General features: G+C 42.4%; 1 protein-coding gene across 1 annotated transcript in view; it reads right to left on the bottom strand.

Moving 5' to 3' along the window:
• Positions 1 to 17958, bottom strand: part of LOC128701174 (uncharacterized) — a 68773-nt gene that overhangs the window by 34641 nt on the left and 16174 nt on the right. Inside the window, exon 2 of the mRNA XM_070094804.1 lies at positions 17284 to 17459. Coding sequence (XP_069950905.1) covers positions 17284 to 17459 — 176 coding nt within the window. The remainder of the gene's footprint in view (positions 1 to 17283; positions 17460 to 17958) is intronic.

Here is a 17958-nt window from a genome sequence, read left to right as displayed (position 1 = left end):
TAAGGGAGGACTTGAGAATCGAATGCTGGTGCTCAATCCTCCCATTACAGCTGGGATGATAGGGTGTTGTGAAGAGAGGCTTCACTCCTAGAAGTTGGTAGAGATGTTGCATTAAGTCAGATGTGAATTGTGTCCCACGGTCAGACAAAATTTCTCTAGAGATGCCCACTCTGGGGAAGATGGACAAAAGGGATTCAGCCACCTCTGTAGTAGTTATGGTCTTTAAGGGTATGGCTTCAGGGAAACTCGAAGCATAATCAACTAATGTTAATATATATCTATGTCCCCCAGATGAAAGTGGAGATAAAGGACCAACGATGTCAATAGCTACTCTCTCAAATGGTACCGTAAAGATAGGCATTTTGACCATAGGTACTCGCCTGGTACCTCGGGAGGATGACATTTGGCAAACGTTACACGATCTACAATAGGTAGTGACATCTGAGGACATTTTGGGCCAAAAATAGGTTTCCCTAATTTTATTTAAGGTTTTACGATGCGAGAAATGTCCGGCCACTGGCAGGTCATGAGCCATTTTAAGAACAGTCTCTCTGCATTGACTTGGAACAACTAAGATGGAATAATCTGTCTCATCTGAATTTAATTTGAATACTGACTTGTACAAGATACCTTTTATATATTCAAATTTATATGAAAAGTTTTTCCTTTGGATAACTTGATTTTGTTTAGCGGCATTATGGCAATTCTGAAGAGAAGGGCAATTACGTTGTAAATTGACAAAAGAGTCCTTTGATATATCTAAAGGCTTAAAGTCAGGGAAAATCAAAGGATGGACAGTAGGAGAAGCCTGGGCTTTAGTCTGAGCCCTAGTCAAGACATTTATGGTATCGGAGGTGATATCTTCACTTTCATCTAACAAGTGAACCGGTGATCCTACTACCTCGCTTTCGAGAGTAGCATCACTGGTTTTTAATCCCACATGAATCTCACGAGACATTGTCTCATCTGAGCTTTCGAGGGGCTTCTCTGACTTTACAGGAAGAGGATCTGAAACACTTATGTCCATCTTTGGCGATGAAAGGTCAACCTCAGAAGGAAGAATGGCACCTTTTACATTACCTATTAGTACGGAGCAAGAAGTGATAGGAGCTAGTACGGCTCGAGACCAACCTGTGAACCATTTAGACCTAATGTAACAATGGATGGTAGGAAAAGTGTCTGTACGGCCCAAGTAGTCTGAAAGTATAGCAGAGGAATGAGTTTCTTTAAGATTAGGGAACAGCTTATCAGAAATGACTACATGTGCATCCAGTGTCTCGTAAAATGGTAGATACATTAAGTCCATTAACTGTTCCTGAGCAGAAGGGTGCTTGGTCATTACAGTCTTTAAAACATCTTCCAACTTTTTGGACCTTCTTAGAAGGACAATCTGGACGTTTATGTCCCTTAACACCACCCAAATGACAAACAGTAATAAAAGAAGTCATTTTACTTTCCACTAGAGGCTTTGATTTCTTAAGGTCTGATGAACCCTTGCCCTTAGGGTTCGATCCCTTTAGGTCTTTATAGGAATTGTGAGCCTCAGCATACAGGTCAGCAGCCTCAGCAACTTCCTCAGCTTTAATCAGGTTACGTTCTCTAATTAATGTTCGTATCTGGTGAGGAAGAGCTGTCAGGAACTGGTCAGCAACCATGAAGTCTCGAAGAGATTCATAACTGTGATCAATTCCTGAACTCTCTATCCAAAAGTCGAACAAACGAAAGAGCCTGTAACTGCTGAAAGTTCTGGCCAGGCTGTAAGGTGGCATACCTGAAATCTTTCCTGTAAGAATTAGTGGTTTTTTGTTATGCTTTAAGGATTGCCTTCTTCAGTAGGTTATAATTACATATGATATTGTGCAGCAAAGTTGCATAGATATTCAAAGCTGTACCAGAAAATAACATTCCTAACCTGGTAGCCCAGGTGTCAGCAGGCCATTCACAGAGGGTAGCGGTATTTTCAAACCTGATAATGTATGAAGTTATGTCTTTCCCCTCTGTGAAGGGAGGTAAATTAGGTGTTGGAATATGTGCACTAGCTGCACGTTGTTCCATTACTCCTTCATCTAATTGCTGTTGTGAGAAAGTTAACTTCTTATTCTCTAATTCAAGGCAGGTTTGTTCGAGCTCGCGATCCTTTTCTCTCTCCCTTAACTCATATTCTCTGTCCTTTGCTCTTTCCTCAAGTTCCCTTAATTTAACCTGTTCCTCACGTATCTTAGCTTGTTCCTCACGTACTCTAGCTCTCTCCTCACGATCAAGTCTATCACGCTCCTTTTTGTCTTCTCTCTCTCTTTCTAACTGTCTTTCTTGGATTTCTCTCTCAATTCTCTCTCTCTCCTTTTTCTCTTCTCTTTCGATTCTCTCTCACTCCTTTTCTTCTTTTCTTTCCCTTTCTAACTGTCTTTCTTCTCTCTCAATTCTCTCTCTTTCAAGTCTTTCCTGGATCTTAGCACTAATGAAAGATTCTAAATTTTTCCCTGTTATTCCTAACTTACTTCCAGCGTTCATCCAAAACTGGTATTCCTCCATATTTGCAAGAATAACTTAAACTACCAGGGGAAAATGAAACGGGTATTAAAGAAAACGGAGGGTTCAATTCCTGCTCCGCTCAAACCTTAAATAAATCAGAGGGCTCGATCCGTACTTCAATTAAACACTATGTATTAATGAAAACGAAGGGTTCTATGCCGGCTCTGAGCAAACAGTAAGTAGAATGGGGTCACTTGACCATCCAATCTTCTCACCAACAAATCAAGAGTGCCCTATGACAGTTCCCTTGATATAATAAAGAGCTCAATGAAACAAATTGTCCCTGGAAAATCTCGGGTCCCTAGAGTGTAATCCTCCAAAGTGTTTCAAGCTCACAAGAAAGGTGGCAGAATTAACTATTATATCCTGCCTGACTTGACTTACAATAAATTGAGACTATAACAATCACCAAATCTTTTAAATACCTGTACCGTAGTCCTACCATAGAGAATGATTACTCATGGCTGGTGGTAACCGTCTGTGGTATGCGGCGTTGAAGTTCCAATGGTAGATTCGAGATGGAGTTGAATCTTGATTCAGTAGAGTTGATCCTGGCAAGGTCGCCACTTGTGAAGGCTTACTCAGCTCTGTAATAACTTCAGACAGTATTACCAAAGCTGGCTCCTCCTCAGGAAAATTAATGAATAGAAAACGAAATAATAATTAACAAAGATAAACACTTTATTATTTATTAAAGCAAACATAAAACAATAAAACATGACAGGTATATCCTATTTGAAAGAAAAATGAAAAATGAAATAAATAAAATAACATTTGAACTCAACGCTAATATATATATTGGGGTGTCTGGTGTTGATGATACTTCGTATTGTTGAAATCTTAGCCGTTGCTGATGTGGGGGGGGCCGCAGGTGTTGGTGACCACCACCGGCTAGTTCTTCACAGAGTATCGCCGTGAGTATTCTATCCCGATGACAGGAAAGCAGGTTCTTTACCGCTGCAATGATGTGGGGTTACATCCTGCAATTTCATACAGGTGCACAGGAAATTAAATCCAATATGGGACGTCTCCAGGACGTTAGTCCGTCTCTGTCAGTTTTCCTCATTGATTGACAAGTGACCCTCTCTGTCATCCAAGCTGAAAAGATAGACAGGTTACCCACTGCTTAAATAATCACTCTCTATGATGAGTACAATACCTAAAAGACGTGGTGATTATTACAACAGTCAACTTAGAGCAAGGCTGAAAAGACTAAGTTTATTATTGGTCCAAAGTGAAGCTTTCAACCAATAAATCCACTAGAATACAAGGCAGGCATGTACTTACAGTAGTGTTGGGAGCTGTGAGTCAAGTGATTTACTGTTTGACCAGAGCCCCACACGTCACCTTTCGGGGGGGGGGGAAAGAGGGAGGGGAAGGGATAGTGGGAGCTAGACTGACCCTACTTTAACAAGCAGCTGGCAATCAAACTATCACCTTAGGGGTGGGGGAGAAAAGGCGGGAATAGCGGGAGCTGGACTAACCCTACCTTAACAAGTAGCCGGCAATGAAACTATTGTTACTATATATTCCCTCGCTACTCCTATCTATTGAACTTTTCCCTCACACATATAATATACTAGGATTTCTTGAACAAATTTAGTTTTAGTACACACATCTCCCTCTGCTGGACCATATACACACTCTAAACTGATTTGTACCCAACCCCATAATCCATCCACTCTAATCACCCTCCCCTCCCCCCCTTCACAACGCTTTACTCTAAAAGGGCTAGTTTCCCTCACCAGAATGGCAGCTCCTCCTTTTAACCTTGTCACATGCTCCATGTGCATATTATATCCACTCATTTTCAACTTGTACCCTGCTCTGTAATTGTGCTCCTGTATGAACACTAGATCCACACCAAGTCTCACCAAATACTCGTTAAACCACTTACGCTTTCTCTCAGTTCTCAATCCGTCAATATTTATTGTCAAACACTTAAAATCTACTAATGGGTTTTCCTTTTGTCCCTGGTATTGACTTATCTCCAGTACGTTTTCCAACACCCATTTCCCTCCCCCCTTTTGGGAACCATCTTTGCAAACCCCTGATCCTTGGGGTCACTGGATCCTCTCTGCTAGACCTCCGCCCAAGACTTTTTCCCAGGGCGCTGGGCAGGAGTGAGCACGTCATCTGAGTCGGATAGGGCAGCAGTGCATTTTCGTGTCCTACCCTCCACCTGCATTGTAACGTCTGTTGCAGCATCCTGGTGCACCTCCACCTCCACTGCCTGCACCATCAAGCCATTTGCCTCACTCTACTGTATACCTTCTTTGTCCACCATGCCGTCATCCTCAACCGACCTCATAACTAAGCCTGAGTCCCCCACATGTCCGATGATCTTGTTATCTAACAAGACGTCCAACTCCTTTACTAACAACGCTTCCACTTCTTCACCCAAATCCGGTATGTTCTCTTCGAATATGTGATGTATGTCCAATGATGAAGAGTCTCCCCACTGTGATACATCTGCTGATTCCATCTCCTTTACTTTATCCACCTCCTCACTCCATGACAGCCCTTGTTTAAGCAGTGTTGCAAAAGTCTGCTCTCGCTCCTCACCACCCTCGTCCATTGCCTGCCGTTGCTGTTGTACCGGGTATCCAACTTGCTTTCCACACTGAGCTGCAATGTGGTCATATGACCCACACAAGCGACACGTTCATCGTTGCCCCACGTATGTTACATAAACTGGAGTTCTAAAATCCTGTAACACCACATAAGATGGTATGGGGTGTCGTAGTGTCAGAATACGTTCCCTCAAGCATTCCTGCATATGGTCCCATAGCCCACCGCCCCGCAGTGGTCATATAAACCGTCCCATAATTACTTAGTTCACTGTGGATGTCAAAGTCATTCGCCTCGAAAGGCACATTTCTTATTTTGACCCATGTGTAGTACCTAGATACATCATGGAGATATACTGACACAGCTGAGTTGACCAGTATGGTGATCTCCGGATACTTGTCTACCACTGCCTCGTAGACATGTGCAGATGTTAATTTTATGAAGATCCTCGTTGTTTAGTGCCACACCACTAATCTCTTCATTTGCAATACTGTGTGTATCGCGGATGATTGCTGGTAGCAACAAATCCATTGAAGATCCTGTAACAGCCCCATGGGTCAGCTCAACACAAACAGTATTGATGTGTCACTGGCTGTTCAGCGCCATGTTGGAGAAAATAAAGTTGCCACAAACCAACACTAGGGGCAGCAGCAGTGCACGTCCTCACCACTCAAAGGTTGAGAGACGAAAGTTTGTTATATTATTCAGTGCTCATAGTTTGAGTGTTAAGTAGCTGACAACATTGTCTAACTACTGTGGTTTCTCTCCTCTCGTTATGCTGCCAGCTTCTCTATGTTGCTGGGCAGCAGCAGTCAATGGAGAGTCACTTGATCAGGGGGGGTGATCACACTTCACCTGGAGTAGTCTGCCTGGGCTGCGCTGCCTATTGTCAGTTGGATGTTGCTTCTAACAAGAGGTCCGACACCAGCTCTGCCTTGTGGGCCCTTGTTGGAAGATCGTCTCTGCCACTTTTTTGTTGTTGGTTCTGTGTAACTCTGTTCACAGAACATAGCCTAGACTGATTTTCGACGTTGTACTGAGGTTGTGTGTCTCTTAGACACTCTGAGAAACTCAGGTCCTGAGCTGTAGCTTCTGACCTAATTTGTACTGGTATCTGTGTACTGTCACAGTCGGGGATTTTCTAATGCTGAACATAGATTTAGTAGTATGGGAGTTTTGTGACTTTTGTGGAGGATCTGCTGATGGTCCCTATTTAGTGTCATTATATTATCTCCTTGTTCCTGATTCTGTGTCACTGTTACTTGTTATATTGCTGTTCGGCTTATCAGTCGTTTTATTGTTCAAGCAAACTGTTCTGATTGCCAGGTTGGTCAAGAAGTTAGTTTATGTGAGGACTTTTAGTCAGTTACTGGTTAAGTCTAGTCGAGTCTTGAGACATAGCTAACTACTTAGAGCACTTACACACACATACACACAAACTTACTTGTATATATTTGTATTATGTTATTAAATGCTGACAGTGTACCAGACGGTACTTAAAAGCCATAAAGATGTGATATGTGCCTTCAGCACAATACTACTGTACACGAGAGAAGTGATTACTTTGATTATTTTGATTACTTTAATTTAATTAAATTTTAATTTCTCTAGTTAGCAGCCTACCAGTTGTAATCCTGAAGCACTATTGAATCTTGGTAAATTCTAATGGATAATTGGACCAGGATACTGACTACTTGTTACAAAAACCTAGTAACAGGCTGGATGCTAAAAGGACAGTCTTTTCTAGTATTCACTGGAAATCTCTATTCTTATTAGATATCACATATTTTGTAACAAATGGAGGCCTGTCCGGGAGGCCCTTGATCCAAGGTGTTGGAGAAATTGTCCAGTTTGACACACTAGTAACTCTATGGTCAAACACTGTGAGTACTTTCCTAATCTTAGGACTTTGAGTTTAGTCTTTTACAACATAATAGGTGGATGTATTTACTTGACTGAGTCTCTTGATTCAAGGAGATGGAAATACTGTTTATGAGCTCTAACTCTAAGACAATCAACACTAAAATTCCTATTAGGATTATAGTTTCCCATAATCACTCTCTCGTAGTGCACTTATTTTTGGAGTGTATGTCAAAGTGAAACAATTAACTAATACTCTGACTTTGTTGGAGTTGAGTACCTTAAAACTTCAGATGTGTTGGCGAGTTGCCAAATATCTTGGTGTGATGTATAATGGAAATTACACCGCAGAAGCTGTCAGAGTTTTAATTAAAGATGTATTGTTTCCTGCTCATGCAGAGATGTCTGATTATGATTCAGATACACAGAGCTTAGTGTCACAATTAGGAAATATGACTCTATTTGATGACATAGAAGAGAGAGCAACTCGGCAGAGGTGTCAGAGCCTAGTGTAAATCCATTCATGCTCACACCTTCCCGCCTGACTAATACAATAGTACAGATTGTAGCTGGTAGTATGACTCAGCCTCATACTAGTACCGTGTATGTTACACCTGTATCTACTTATCCTAGACCAGATCTAGACTCTCTAGGGATGGCTGGACAAGAAGTCCGACCTAAGGACCGTCCAGACTTATTTGTTAATTTTCCCACTCTTCCATTACCTACTGGTCCTACCTCTGAGGAACAATTTGAGAGATTGGAACACCTCATTATGTTGCAGACTGCACAAACAGAGGCACAGAGGAAATTGAACAAAGAAGATTTCCAGAAGAAAATTTTCATCTCAGAAGACAACAGACTAATAGATCTGACAAAGTTGATAAACCTGTTAGTACAACACAGGACACATTTAATGTGCAGAAAGCTGCCTCAATGGTTCCTAAGTTTTTTGAGAGTGACTTAGACACCTATTTTGATGTATTTGAGAACCAGGCATGTGCTATGAACTGGCCACGTAAGCACTGGGCTACCTTGTTGCACACAGCTTTGACACTAAGAGCTCAAACTTGTACTGCTGCTTTACCATTTGCCAAGTACATTAGTTATGACACTGTCAAGGAAACTATTCTAGAGACACATAACTTGTCATCTGTAAGTTATCAACGTGCATTTTGTATGTTATGAAAATAAGACCAAACTTGTGTAGAGTTTGCTCACGAGAAAAAAGTTGCATTTGAGAGGTGGTGCAGAGCCACTAAGTGCAATAATTATGACAGTCTGGTTCAGTTGTTGCTTCACGAAGAGTTTAACAACTGTATGTCTGCAGACATACAAGAATATTTGATCGATCATACTGCCTCGGATATTCTGGAAACTGCAGCATTAGCAGACAATTACGAGATTTCTCAAAACTTGTACGTACTAAAACACAGAGAAACAAGGTAACTAAAAATTGTCCTAGAATTTGGCAACCTAAATCAGCTGATCAGTGCAGGCCTGATGTACCTGCTACTGTAACTTCTCGGACCTTTACCAGGAAAACTCGCAAACCTGAATCTGTCTCTGTGGTTAGACAGAAGTCTGATACCGAGAAGAAGAAAGTTAAATGTACCTATTGTAACAGAAAAGGACATGCTAGAGAGTATTGCTGTAAGTTAGAAAGAGATATGAGAAGCGGTCGTGCGGCTTGCGCCCCCACACAAGTTGTATCTTCTTTCATGCAACAAAGGCACCAAAATCCTAGTAATACCTCTGATTCCACTGTTTTAGATAATATCACTCAGGATAGATAACGAGCGTCAGAAAGTGTATCTGACAAAAAGATTTGTTCAGTGATGAGTCCTTACTTATTGTGAGGCAAAGTAGGACTTGAAGAATCATACCTGAGATAATTACTTTCAGAGACACTGGCAGTTATCTCACGTTATTAAGAGAAGATGTACTGCCCATAAATGATGATACCTATTGCATGATAGATGTATTGTTAGAAGCCTATGGAGGGGCTGTTATAAAAGTGCCTCTACACAAAGTTTACATTGAAACAAGCTATTATACTAGTTATATTTCAGTGGGTATATCCAGTGGTGTATTTCTCATCAGGTCAGTGGACTTGTTGATAGGGAACGATATCCTTCATGCTGGTATATGTAAGGAACCACTTGTGATTGATAATACCACTGATGATAATTATGCCTATTTTATTTCCTCTCAGAGCAATTACTAGAGCTATGTCAAAGATACAACAACCATCCTTCTCTCCTGTTGAGTTAGTGGATGACAATGATTTGGGGTTGAATATGTTGTTTAGTGATGCTCTGCACCCAGGATCATTAATACTGAATACCCCCTGTCATCAACCTAGTCAGGACACTACTGACATTAAATTTCTAACTCATGATGATTTAATCAAGGATCAGTTTGTTGATCAGTCACTGGAAAGACTGAGAGATATAGCAGTTACTGGGAGTGAAACAAAGGATCTCGATAATTGTTACTATTATAGTAACAGTGTACTGACGGAGAAAAATACATGTAAGTTGTCAGCTGATAGTGTTTCCACCACAGTCAAGCATCTCGTAGTGTTACCAGTTACATTTCGTGAACAAGCCATTGATTTTGCTCACAATAGTCCCATAGGAGGACATTTGGGTGTCAAGAAGACACTGGGTAAACTGGCAAAACCTTTTACTTGGCCAAAAATGAAGGAAACAGTAGCTGATCATGTACGACGTTGCCACGTCTGTCAAGTGACAGGCAAACCAGTACACGCACCTTCACCTACACCTCTCACTGAGCTTACTAGTAGCAAAGTTCAGTTCATCTGGACTAGTGATTGTTCAGACTCGTTTACAAGGTTGAAGTGTCTCCTTTCATCTTCTCCTGTATTGAGGAGTCCTAATTTCAATCTTCCCTTCTTTTTACATATAGATGTGAGTGGTTATGCAGTGGGTGCTGTGCTGCTCCAACAGTCAACATCCACTGACATTTTCCATCCTATATGTTACTATTCATCTAAGCTCAAATGACACCAGAACAATTATGCCACTATTGAGAAAGAGGCTCTAGCTCTTGTGGTGTCCTTGGAATATTTTGACATGTATTTGGGTGCTTCCCCATTTAAAATTAATGTTTTTTTCAGACCACAATCCACTCACCTACATAAACACAATGAAGAGTAAAAATGCTAGGATCATGAGGAGGGCCCTCAGAATCCAGCCATACTCTATTAGTATACAACATATCAGTGGTCATTGTAATGTAATTACTGATGCTCTGTCACATCCTTAATTATCATTGTTACATTTAAATTAACATAATTTTATGCCCAAATACCGTTTGTTACTTTCTATGTCAAATTCAGTAAAGTAACATATTCTATCCAGCCCATGTTAACTATGTATACTCATGTCTAATTATTCTATTTATATATTCACCGTAGTGGTGATATATGTTGGTGTGAGGAGGAGACAGTTGGAGACAGAAGCTGAGTGTTGAGTGTGTCGAGTTGTGTGGGCGATGTTAGTTACTGAGTGGCAAAACACAGTCCTGCCGCAGACCACCCCTCACTACACACCTTAAGTTACTGCACTCAAGCTCTCTCATATGCAGATGTCCATACTGCCTTGCATTCCAGTACCACTACTTAAGAGTGGAATGCACAAGACTGCTATTCATATTCAGTCTCCACTACTATGATCGAGCCTTTATGCTTGTCTACTCTATCCTGTCTCTACACTGATGTACATAACCACGAGTATGCAGAGATACAATACTGTGTACTGCCCTAGTATGAGGGGCATAACTTATAGTGAAATAGACATTGTGAAATGTAAGTAGTGTTGGCACAAGAGTGACTCTAAATTTTTTATATTAAATTGTGTTATTAAAGTGACCCCATGTAAACACAGTAAACACAGTAAACACATTAATGCAACTCTTAATGTGATCGTTTGTCATGCTGGAGGGGGGGGGGTGTTCTGACCCCTGAATTGGTCACAATGTATATAATGTGTATTACCTGTTCATATAACTTTATACTGCTTATATTTGCGACATTAGCTAAATCGCAAATATATTGCTCTACATTATTTGACTTAGTTATATTATTAGGTAGGATGTAACATTTATATATTATGCAGTGCTCATAGTTCCTGTGTTAAGTTCCTGACAACATTGTCTAACTACTGTGGTTTCTCTATGCTCATTATGCTGCTGGCTTCTCTATGTTGCTGGGCAGCAGCAGTCCACGGAGAGTCACGTGATTGGGGGGGTGATCACACCTCACCTGGAGTAGTCTGCCTGGGCTGCGCTGCCTATTGTCAGTTGGACGCTGCTTCTAACAAGAGGTCCCACACCAGCTCTACCTTGTGGGCCCTTGTTGGAAGATCGTCTCTGTCGCTTTCTTGTTGTTGGTTCTATGTAACTCTATTCACAGAACATAGTCTAGACTTAGGGGTTTTCGACGTTGTAATGAGGTTGTGACTCTTAGACACTCTGAGAAACTCAGGTCCTGAGCTTTAGCTTCTGATCTAACTTGTACTGGTATCTGTGTACTGTCACAGTCGGGGATTTTCTAATGCTGAACTTAGATTCAGTAGTATCGGAGTTTTGTGACTTTTGTGGAGAATCTGCTGATGGTCCCTATTTAGTGTCGTTATATTATCTCCTTGTTCCTGATTCTGTGTCACTGTTGCTTGTTATATTGCTGTTCGGCTTGTCAGTCGTTTTATTGTTCAAGCAAGCTGTTCTGATTGCCAGGTTGGTCAAGAAGTTAGTTTATGTGAGGACTTTTAGTCAGTCACTGGTTAAGTCTAGTCGAGTCTTGAGACATAGCTAACTACTTAGAGCACTTACACACACATACACACAAACTTACTTGTATTTATTTGTATTATGTTATTAAATGTTAACAATGTACCAGACGGTACTTAAAAGCCATAAAGATGTGATATGTGCCTTCAGCACAATACTACTGTACACGAGAGAAGTGATTGTTTTGATTATTTTGTTTACTTTAATTTATTTTCATAATATACGCCTAGACAACCTTTTTATTAATAAACTTATTAAATTTTAATTTCTTTAGTTAGCAGCCTACCAGTTGTAATCCTGAAGCACTATTGAATCTTACTAAATTCTAATGGATAATTGGACCAGGATACTGACTACTTGTCACAAAAACCCAGTAACAGGCTGGATGCTAGTAGGGCAGTACTTTCTAGTATTCACTGGAGATCTCTATGCTTATTAGATATCGCGTCTTTTGTAACAATAGTGTTGTCAGGGTGGACAGTGTTGTCAGGGAGGATAGTGTTGACAGGGTGGACAGTGTTGTCGGAGTGGACAGTGCTGTCAGAGTGAACAGTGTTGTCAGGTTGCACAATATTGTCAGAGTGGACAGTGTTGTCAGGGTGGACAGTGTTTTCAGGGTTGACAATGTTGTCAGCGTGGACAGTGCTGCTTGCGTGGACAGAGCTGACAGTGTGAACAGTGTTGTCATGGTGTACAGTGTTGTCAGGGTGTACAGTGTTGTCAGGGTGGATAGCGTTGTCAGAGTGAACAGTGTTGTGAGAGTGGACAGTGTTGTGAGAGTGCACAGTGTTGTGAGAGTGGACAGTCTTCTCAAGGTGGACAGTGTTGTCTGGATGGACAGTGTTGTCAGGGTAGGCAGTGTTGTCAGGGTGGACAGTGTTGTCAGGGCAGACAGTGTTGTCAGGGTGAACAGTGTTGTCAGGGTGGACATTGTTGTCAGGGTGGACAGTGTTGTCAGGGCAGACAGTGTTGTCTGGGTGGACAGTGTTGTCAGGGTGGACAGTGTTGTCAGGGTGGAGAGTGTTGTCAGGGTGGACAGTGTTGTCAGGGTGAACAGTGTTGTCAGGGTGGACAGTGTTGTCAGGGTGGATAGTGTTGTCAGGGTGGACAGTGTTCTCAGAGTGGACAGTGTCGTCAAGGTGGACAGTGTTTTCAGAGTGGAAAATGTTGTGAGAGTGGACAGTGTTGAGAGAGTTGACAGTGTTGTGAGAGTGGACAGTGTTGTCAAGGTGGACAGTGTTGTCAGGGTAGACAGTGTTGACAGCATGGGCATGGTTGTCAGTGTGGACAGTGTTGTCAGGGTGGACAGTGTTGTCAGTGTGGACAGTGTTGTCAAAGTGGACAGTCTTCTCAAGGTGGACAGTGTTGTCTGGGTGGACAGTGTTGTCAGGGTGGGCAGTGTTGTCAGGGTGGACAATGTCGTCGGGGTGGACTGTGTTGTCTGGGTGGACAGTGTTGTCAGGGCAGACAGTGTTGTCAGGGTGAACAGTGTTGTCAGGGTGGACAGTGTTGTCAGGGTGGATAGTGTTGTCAGGGTGGACAGTGTAATCAGAGTGGACAGTGTCGTCATGGTGAACAGTCCTGCCAGAGTGGACATTGTTGTCAAGGTGGAGAGCGTTGTCAGAGTTGACAGAGTTGTCAGAGTGGACAGTGTTGTCAAGGTAGACTGTGAGGGAAAGTTCAATAGATAGGAGTAGCGAGGGAGTATATAGTAACAATAGTTTCATTGTCGGCTGCTTGTTAAGGTAGGGTCAGTCTAGCTCCCGCTATCCCTTCCCCTCCTACTTCCCCCCCCCGAAAGGTGACGTGTGGGGGGGAGAGGTATGTATTTACAGTAGTGCTCCCAGCACTACTGTAAGTACATACCTGCCTTGTATTCTAGTGGATTTATTGGTTGAAAGCTTCACTTTTGACCAATAATAAACTTAGTCCTTTCAGTTTTGCTCTAAGTTGACTGATGTAATAATCACCACATCTTTTAGGTATTGTACTTATCATGGAGAGTGATTTCTTAAGCAGTGGGTAACCTGTCTGTCTTTCCAGCTTGGATGACAGAGTGGGTCACCTGCCAATCAACGAGTAGAACTGATGGAGATGGACTAACGTCCTGAGACTTCACCTTTTTGGATTTAATTACCTGTGCACCTGTATGAAATTGCAGGACGTAACCCCTCATCATTGCAGTGGTAAAGAACCTGCTTTCCTGTCATCGGGATATAATACGGCTATACTGTGAAGAACGAACCGGTGGGTTGTAACCAACACCTGCGACCCCCTCCCCCCCATCATCAGCAAAGGCTACGATTTCAACAACACAGTGTCACCAACACCAGACACCCAAGTTTTATATTAGCTTTGAATTCAGTTATGATTTATATTTTTCATTTTTCATTTTCTTTAATGTAGGATTAATATTTCATATTTAAGTGTTTTATATTTTATATTTTGTATATAATAAAGTGTTTATGTTTGTCTGTTATTATTTCTTTTTCTATTCATTAATTTTCCAGAGGAGGAGCCAGCCTTGGTAATACTGTCTGAAGTTGTTACAGGGCTGAGTAAGCCTTCACATGGACAGTGTTGTCAGAGTGGACAGTGTTGTGAGAGTGGACAGTGTTGTGAGAGTGGACAGTGTTGTGAGAGTGGACAGTGTTGTGAGAGTGGACAATGTTGTCAAGGTGGACAGTGCTGTCAGGGTAGACAGTGTTGACAGTGTGGACATAGTTGTCAGTGTGGACAGTGTTGTCAGGGTGGACAGTGTTGTGAGGGTGGACAGTGTTGTGAGGGTGGACAGTGTTGGCAGAGTGGTCAGTGTTGGCAGGTTGGACAGTGTTGTCACGGTGGACATCGTTGTGATGGTGGACAGTGGTGTCAGGGTGGACAGTGTTGTCGGGGTCTTCAGGGTTAACAGTATTGTGATGAAGAACAGTGTTGTCAATGTGGAAATTGTTGTCAACGTGTAAAGTTTTGTTTTGGTGCACCGTGTTGCATAGTGTTGTCAGGAAGGACAATGTTGTCAGTGTGTAAAGTGTCGTCTGGGTGGAGAGTATTTTCTGTGTGGACAGTTTTGTCTGGGTTAACAGTGTTGTCAGGGTGGACAGTGTTGTCAGGGTGGATAGTGTTGTAAGGGTGGACAGTGTTCTCAGAGTGGACAGTGTCGTCAAGGTGGACAGTGTTGTCAGAGTGGACAATGTTGTGAGAGTGGACAGTGTTGTGAGAGTTGACAGTGTTGTGTGAGTGGACAGTGTTGTCAAGGTGGACAGTGTTGTCAGGGTAGACAGTGTTGACAGCATGGACATGGTTGTCAGTGTGGACAGTGTTGTCAGGGTGGACAGTGTTGTCAGTGTGGACAGTGTTGCCAGGGTGGACAGTGTTGTCATAGTTAACAGTGTTGTGAGAGTGGACAGTGCTGTGAGAGTGGACAGTGTTGTGAGAGTGGACAGTGTTGTCAAAGTGGACAGTCTTCTCAAGGTGGACAGTGTTGTCTGGGTGGACAGTGTTGTCAGGGTGGGCAGTGTTGTCATGGTGGACAATGTCGTCGGGGTGGACTGTGTTGTCTGGGTGGACAGTGTTGTCAGGGCAGACAGTGTTGTCAGGGTGGACAGTGTTGTCAGTGTGGACAGTGTTGCCAGGGTGGACAGTGTTGTCATAGTTAACAGTGTTGTGAGAGTGGACAGTGTTGTCAAAGTGGACAGTCTTCTCAAGGTGGACAGTGTTTTCAGGGTGGATAGTGTTGTCAGTGTGGACAGTGTCTTCAAGGTGGACAGTGCTGCCAGAGTGGACATTGTTGTCAAGGTGGAGAGCGTTGTCAGAGTTGACAGAGTTGTCAAGGTGGACTGTGAGGGAAAGTTCAATAGATAGGAGTAGCGAGGGAGTATATAGTAACAATAGTTTCATTGCCGGCTACTTGTTAATGTAGGGTAAGTCCAGCTCCCGCTATGCCTTCCCCTCCTACTTCCCCCCCCCCTCGAAAGGTGACGTGTGGGGCTCTGGTCCAAACAGTAATCACTAGACTCACAGCTCCCAGCACTACTGTAAGTACATGCCTGCCTTGTATTCTAGTGGATTTATTGGTTGAAAGCTTCACTTTTGACCAATAATAAACTTAGTCCTTTCAGTCTTGCTCTAAGTTGACTGTTGTAATAATCACCACATCTTTTAGGTATTGTACTTTTCATGGAGAGTGATTTCTTAAGCAGTGGGTAACCTGTCTATCTTTCCAGCTTGGATGACAGAGTGGGTCACCTGCCAATCAACGAGTAGAACTGATGGAGATGGACTAACGTCCTGAGACTTCACCTTTTTGGATTTAATTACCTGTGCACCTGTATGAAATTGCAGGACGTAACCCCTCATCATTGCAGTGGTAAAGAACCTGCTTTCCTGTCATCGGGATATAATACGGCTATACTGTGAAGAACGAACCGGTGGGTTGTAACCAACACCTGCGACCCCCTCCCCCCCATCATCAGCAAAGGCTACGATTTCAACAACACAGTGTCACCAACACCAGACACCCAAGTTTTATATTAGCGTTGAATTCAGTTATGATTTATATTTTTCATTTTTCATTTTCTTTAATGTAGGATTAATATTTCATATTTAAGTGTTTTATATTGTATATTTTGTATATAATAAAGTGTTTATGTTTGTCTGTTATTTCTTTTTCTATTCATTAATTTTCCTGAGGAGGAGCCAGCCTTGGAAATACTGTCTGAAGTTGTTACAGGGCTGAGTAAGCCTTCACACGGACAGTGTTGTCAGAGTGGACAATGTTGTGAGAGTGGACAGTGTTGTCAAGGTGGACAGTGCTGTCAGGGTAGACAGTGTTGACAGTGTGGACATGGTTGTCAGTGTGGACAGTGTTGTCAGGGTGGACAGTGTTGTGAGGGTGGACAGTGTTGTGAGGGTGGACAGTGTTGTCAGAGTGGACAGTGTTGCCAGGTTGGACAGTGTTGTCACGGTGGACATCGTTGTGATGGTGGACAGTGGTGTCAGGGTGGACAGTGTTGTCGGGGTCTTCTGGGTTAACAGTATTGTGATGAAGAACAGTGTTGTCAATGTGGAAATTGTTGTCAAAGTGTAAAGTTTTGTTTTGGTGCACCGTGTTGCATAGTGTTGTCAGGAAGGACAATGTTGTCAGTGTGTAAAGTGTCGTCTGGGTGGAGAGTATTTTCTGTGTGGACAGTGTTGTCTGGGTTAACAGTGTTGTCTGGGTAGACAGTATTGTCGTTGTGTACAGTGTTGTCAGGATGTTCAGTGTTGTTAGTGTACACAGTACAGAACTAGCCACATTACACACATAACTATAACTGATGTTACATGGGTATAATGTGGAAGCCTTGCTTCTCCACACAAAGGGGTATGATGCAGCTGATGGAGCAGGAAGATTGACATAGTAGCGACCAGTGAAGAAGCGGGGCCTGGTGAGTACAACTAGGTGAGTACTGTACACTACTAGCACCGTCACACACAGTAAGGCACAGAACACAGTGTAACACTCACTAAGGTAGTCAAGTTGATGTAGTGTGGAGGTGACAGTGTGGTGTAGTAGTGGCAGGAGACAGCGAGCATGGTTGTCACTCACCACAGCCAGATGGAGCCACCTCAGTTGGTGACAGTCTTGTAGGAGTCTCACACCTCCACCAGTAAGACAACCAGAGAACTTCACCAGGTGACTCCTGTACCAATATAAAACACTGATGAACACTTCACTCTTACTCACCACCACAATGTTACACTGTATATTACACCAAGTGGTTGTGAACAAAGTTACACTGTATATTACATGAAGTGGTAGTGCACAGTGTTACACTGTATATTACACCAAGTGGTAGTGTGAACAAACACCAAGTTACACTGTATATTACACAGTGTTATATTACACCAAGAGGCACAGTGTTACACTGTGTTATACACTTACACACAAGTGGTAGTGAACACTGTATGTTATGCAATGTTACACTGTATATTACATGAAGTGGTAGTGCACAGTGTTACACTGTATATTACACCAAGTGGTAGTGCACAGTGTTACACTGTATATTACACCAAGTGGTTGTGAACAAAGTTACACTGTATATTACATGAAGTGGTACAAAGTGGTAGTGCACAATTACACTGTGTGTACACTGTGTTATACTTACATTACACCAAGTGGTAGTGAACAATGTTACACTG

The sequence above is a fragment of the Cherax quadricarinatus genome, chromosome 48, assembly GCF_038502225.1.
Source record: "Cherax quadricarinatus isolate ZL_2023a chromosome 48, ASM3850222v1, whole genome shotgun sequence".
Taxonomy (NCBI): Eukaryota; Metazoa; Arthropoda; class Malacostraca; order Decapoda; family Parastacidae; genus Cherax; species Cherax quadricarinatus.
The sequence above is the reverse complement of the archived record's forward strand: the minus strand, read 5'-3'. Positions and strand labels throughout refer to the sequence as shown.